This window comes from Mesoplodon mirus, assembly GCF_964341445.2.
Source record: "Mesoplodon mirus genome assembly, chromosome: 2".
Lineage (NCBI taxonomy): Eukaryota > Metazoa > Chordata > Mammalia > Artiodactyla > Ziphiidae > Mesoplodon > Mesoplodon mirus.
In genome coordinates, this window is record NC_138977.1 from 116,290,442 (window position 1) to 116,296,441 (window position 6,000).

General features: G+C 33.0%; 1 protein-coding gene across 5 annotated transcripts in view; it reads left to right on the forward strand.

The window, feature by feature from the left end:
• The window catches only part of ERO1B (endoplasmic reticulum oxidoreductase 1 beta), a 64,915-nt gene extending 59,694 nt beyond the window's left edge, over positions 1-5,221 (forward strand). For 2 of the 5 annotated variants that reach the window (XM_082645554.1, XM_082645558.1), the window contains 2 exons: positions 1,974-2,026; positions 3,732-5,221. In XM_082645554.1, the coding sequence (XP_082501680.1) occupies positions 1,974-2,026; positions 3,732-3,748 (70 nt within the window). In that variant the 3' untranslated portion in view covers positions 3,749-5,221. Of the gene's footprint in view, positions 1-1,973; positions 2,031-3,731 lie in introns of all 5 variants that reach the window. The other 3 variants (XM_082645557.1, XM_082645555.1, XM_082645556.1) reach the window with 3 other exon arrangements.
• The last annotated feature ends 779 nt before the right edge of the window (positions 5,222-6,000 follow it).

Sequence of the window (6,000 nt, forward strand, 5' to 3'; positions counted from 1 at the left end):
TTGTTAATGAGATATGTTCATTGTATCTTCCACCTTATTATCAGTTCATTTAAATAGTAAATGATTCTGGCTGCACTAACACAAAAAATTATTGTTACACTTTGGGAGGGTTTGTGCATTCGTTCCTGTTAAGTGAATTGGTAGTTTTCTTGGTCTGACAACCTATATAATACAATTCTGCCTCAATTAGGGTAGCCAGGACAGCATTGCTTTGTCATGTGATGCTAGTGGGCAGAGACATACAGGGAGCATTGTCTTTGGTTCTGGCCAAGGAAGGCTGGGAAATGTGGTTTCTTTATCTTGAATACTTTGCAAATGTCTTTCCTACACTAACAGCCATTTTTTGATAGTTTCAACATTTATATCAAATGGCTTATTTTCCAGGGAACAAATTAATATACCTGTTGGCTATTAAAATATATTTTAGTATCCCTCTAAAAGTACCGGTAAAGCAGTAGGTAAATGCAGGTACGCTCTGTGCCTTCCTGTGTCTGTCTTAGAATAATAATAGGGAATGTGGAAAATCTCTCTTGTGTAATAAATTGTGAGGTCTGGAATGCATCTTCACAGAGACTCTGGTCCCATATAGTGCTGGCGAGTTTGTACTCCCCGCGTAAAAGGTAACCTACAGTTAATTTGTATGATAACCTTTGAGTTTTCTGACACTCTTCATTCTGTATCTAAATCAGACTTTGAGCATACTTTTTTCATTGTTTTTTTCAGCTGCTGCTCTTTACTAAGCTCTCTTTTCTTTAGTTATGGACCTTGGTTTCTACCGTATCTTCATATGTATTTTGATAGTTTTTTTAAAAACAGGTACTTTGAGGTACAGCATATGATTTTACACATTTATTTTGTTTAATAATCATGTTTTTTCGTAATAAGTAAACACTGTTTCAGTCCTCTAATATTCTGAGGATTAGAGTAAGAATTAATTTTCTGTTAATCCTACAGCTTGTAAGAATATAAAGAAAATGTTTTTGAGACCATAAAGGACATAGATTTTTTTTGAGAGGACATATGGTCTTGGGATCTGATGGTTGGTTAGAACCCACCTACTCTACTAGCTGAGCAACCTGGGAAAATTACTTGATTTATTTGAGCCTCATTTTTCCTAAAATGTAAAATCAGGGTTAATTTTATCTACCTTGTGGAATTTTTTTTAAACAATTAATGAGATTATATCTGTGATGAGCTTAGAATATTGCCTACCATACTTTAAGCTCTCATTATAAGAAAAGCTGTTATTTATTAAGTTCTTAAAGAAATGAGCTCAGTACTGCATTCTACATTATCTTAAGCTATAGAAAGAAAAACATTAGATTTTTATTGTATCAACCCTGAATTGTACCTAAGAATAATTGAGCTTATAGAATTTTTTTTTTTATGATTTCCATTCTAGAGTTTTACTTCTGGGTCTGGGCTCAGAAGCATTTCATTCATTTATTCACTCAATAATAATTTATTGAACACTATAAATATGGGTGGATGGAGGGCACAGGGATTCATCAGTAGACAGAATAAATAGAACCTGTACCTTTGTGTTAAAACAAATTAGTGTTTGGGTTAAAACAAATCAATGTTTGGGGAACAACAAGAAAGAAGCGGATTTGGAGAGTAGTGTGCAAAATGAATTTATAAGGCCAAATGTAAATGATTTGAGATTCTTTATTGTAATGAATTATCATACCACTGTTCCCATCATTAATCTAGAATCTGTTGATACTATGAAGTAACTGGCTTCCTCTGCCCCTTCTAAACCAAGACTAACGAACTACAGCTCTGTGTTCTGTCAGTCTTTAATAATTATAGAATATGCACGTTTAAAAATGGAAGCTTCACTGCTCAGTGTTGTTTACATCATTTCATTTTCGATTTTGCTTTCAAATTGTAGCCCATATAACAGCATCAGTAATTTGAAATGTGTACACATCATATTAGCTGTGCTAATATGCTTTTTTTTTCTCTTGTAGGCTTTCTACAAGTATAAAAGAGTTACAGAATTTCAAAGTCTTATTACAAAACAGTAGGTAATAGAGGCTTTTATATGTCTAATTAGAGACATAAAGTGACTGTGTGAAGCCTTTTTAGTCTTGGACATTTCAGCAGAAGGAGACTAATCTTCAGACTTCAAGAATTCTGAACTCTTAAAGAGAAAATTCAAATGTTCACTTGAATATTTATGCTTCTTAATAGATTATCAATGAGACACATTTGTAAAGGAAGTATATACTTTTAAAACATGTAAACTACACTGATTCTGTATTTAATTCCATGTGTTTCCATCTGTTGAATATTCTGCTGTTCCATTTGTTTAGAATTGGCTTTGTACTTATTCTGTTATTTCCAGCTGTCAAACTTAAATGACTACGTCTCCATCTGAATAATACTGTTAACTAGTCTATTATGGAAAAGGAGAGCTAGGGAGCAAATGTTGCTTAGGGCAGGTATCAGTGACAAAAATTTGTCAGTGATTTTTAAATGTATTTTTAGCCTTGCCTAGCTCTGTGTGTCACCTTCTGTAATATGGAAGTGTCAGCGTGATCAATGACCCTTTCAATGTATAGTTATAGTAGTTACTTAAGAATCCCCAAGACTTCAATTTCATTGGTTTTTATTGAAGATTTTAGGTGGTTGTTGTTGTGTTTTGCTTTGGTCTAAAGGGCCTGCTTCGGCAAAGGTGAATAAGTAATATCCCCATGCTACCCAGCCAGATTTCATGTGCCTGCAGTGGGCTGGCTCAAGAGGATTCTTTACTCAGAACCTGTAAATCAGTTGCTATTGATTGTGTGTTTCTTTGCCCCTACTCCAATTTTAGAAATTTTTGTTTAAGAAAATAAACCAAAAAAAATCGCATAAATACTTATTTAACAGTTTCCATCTTGATAAAATTTGAATGGAATTATATGGATTTATAACACCAAATGAAAACATTATATACACAAAACTTACTATTTTAAAGTAAGCATTTTTAAAGGATTTTATTTCAGAATACAGTCTATGCAATCCTCTTTCAATCTGATTTTCTTTGGTAGGGTATTTAAATAGATAAATTAATTCATACCTTCTCTAAGCTTCCCCTTTCCCCACCTTTTCTTTTTTAGTTCTTTATATATAAATGGTACTTCATGTGACTTGTACCAACAGATGACTTCATAAGTCCTAAACTGTCATTTTTTAAACCTGGGATTTAAATATCCTTAATATTTAAAATATTATTTTAAAAGGTGTTAGTATATATAATGTGATTAATTTGAAAGGTTGCATCTGTGTAGAAGTAATGCGGGTATCAGTCTTTCATGAAGTAAATAAGTGCTCTTAAACCCATATCTTATCCTGCCAAAGTCTGAATGTGTTCATTGATGATTTTTAGTGGCATATTTTAACTTGTATTTAGTTGGCTTATCCCTCTTTTAAAAATACTTAGCTGTCCCTTGGAGGGCTATGGTTTGAGGGAGTAAGATCTCACTATTTAATTATTTTCTTACCCCATTTCTAACCTTTATAGACCTGGAGTTTTCATGTTGTTGTTGATAGTGGTGGTATTTTTTTTTAAGTTGAATAAAACAGGCTGACTTGGTTGGAGCCTCCTCTACTTTTTCTTTTCATTTTTAGGGATGCAAGTTATTGTCTGGTGGGAGAGGGGGACCTTCAGGTAAATTTGTCTAAAAAGTGAATATCTAAGTAATCTTGCTGGTAAATTAATAAGAATTTTTCTTAATGTTTTTCAGAGTCTAAGAAAATGTGAATGTTTTGCACTTTGTCTATTATTACTGTAAGTTTAAAAATCTCTTTGGTAGTGTTACTTCACCGTTCCCTCAGTTAAAGATAAAGCCTATTATTTAAGCTCTATTTCCTGGAGAAGATCTTTGGTCATTTCCATTTCTTGCTTCTTTCCTTTACTGTGATTTGTTTCAAGCTTAGTTAAAATTGTGTATTAGAGTGAGTTCTAGGAATTAAAAGATCTAGTTAGGGTAAAAAAGTTCTTTTAAAGGTTTTAACAGATCTTTCACTACCAAGAAAATAAACAAATGAAGTATTCTTAAGCTGAAATCTATTTGATTAACTTTATTTTACCATAAATTAGATTGTGGCAGGCAGCCTACATTTTTGTGTATGTGTGTGCTTTTTAAATTAATGTGTAAGTGATAGGAATCTTTGTTTTGTGAGCCTGGTGATGTCTTATGGTCCTTGTGATATAAACTTTTTTCCAACTCACATACCTTTTTGTTGTCACATGATACTAGAGTACCGACTGCATTGTGAAAATGCTTGCCTGGCAATAATACCTCTTGGCATTTTGTCTTTATCTCATCAGCTAATTTAAAAGTCTAACACTTGATAATATAACTTGACAGAAATGATTTTACCAGCTGATAAAGTAATGACAATGAAGAAAAGGAAAATATTCCTTCCTTCAATGGCATGAGTTTATTTTTTTTCTTAAGTGGCATCTGTGTAAGTTAGAAATACTGTATATTAAAACTGGTAAATTTAAATGTTTCTCTTGTGTTGATTCTTAGATTATGAGGAAGATCAGACAGAATATTAGTAATGGTTTTTACAGTTTTGAAATCTGATAAATCCAACGTTTTATTTTGACATTTTAATGTTGTGAATTACTCAGTACTTACAATCTCTGTACGTATATGAAACACTGTGCCATGTTTTCCAACTTTATCTAGGTGCCACTGTATATTAAAAAGGACAGCTATTTTGATCTCCGTCAGCATTGCCTTCATCTGGAAATTTGGGAACAGTTCACAGTAAACCTCTCAGCAGTTTGCAAACTGAAGTACCTGCAGAAACCATAGCTATTCACCAAAATACAGACTGGGTGCATGGTACCATGGAAATTATTTGGTAAAACAAAACAACATAGACACGCACCAAATTTACATGTACTCTATTTTAAGTAACATCTACAGGTGCAGCTTTGATTTTGAATAGAATTCCAAATAATTTGCTGTTGTACCCACCAGATTATAGAAAATGTGAATTAAAGTAAATGTTTCTGCCATCTTCCTATCTTGTTCTTTTTTTTTTTAACCTAACCCTTTTAAATGTTTCCTTTTATGAGATGAAAACTTGGTTATAATTTGTGGCGAAGGGAGAAACTAGTCTGTGGTTCTTTTTAAAATCATAATTGCACTCATTGGCAGCCACTGTTGAAGGGCTTTGCATGGATTATTTATCTTCTCAGCAACCCTAGCAGGTAAGTACAATTACTTCTCTGTTTTTAAATACGAAAACTGAGGATAAGAGAGGCTAAGTAACTTATCCATAGTCAGACATTCTAGGTTGTGGGACTAGAATTTGAAAATAGAAAGCCTGACTCTATAGAGTCTCAGCTCAGAAGGTGGTGTATTTGTGTTAGTTTATAGTGTATTTTGTGTTAATTAGTTATAAATTGTTAGTTTATTACCATGCAACTAAACACTGGGGACTTCTGGCATCTTTTGATTGGTATTGAGTCATAAAGCTTTTTAAATATACTTATTTTATTTTTTGGAAAGGTAATAACATTCACATGGTTCAAAAACCAAAAAATATACAAAGCTCTACAGTGGTACGTCGTCTTTCTTGGGCCCAACTTTCTGTACTGGGCATCCTTCCCCTGCCCTCACCATCAGTAACCTCTGTGCTTGGTTTCTTATGTTTCCATCCATACATCTTTAAGGCATATACCAACAAATACAAAAAGTCTTATTTTTTCTCTCATTTTTACCCAAAGGGTGGCATCATATACATAGTTTGCTTTTTATTCCCCCCACTTAGTTTTTCTTGGCAGACTTCCCACATCAATAGATAGCTTAATCACTTTTTTTTTTTTTGGAACTGCTTGGTATCCCATTATATGACTATGCAATCATTTAATTAGCCAGTCTCTTATTAATGGGCATTTGGATTGTTTCCAGACATTGTATTTATGCCATTTTACAAATATGTAAATACGTACTTGTAAGTCTAAATTCCCCCAAATGGAATTTTTGGGTCAAA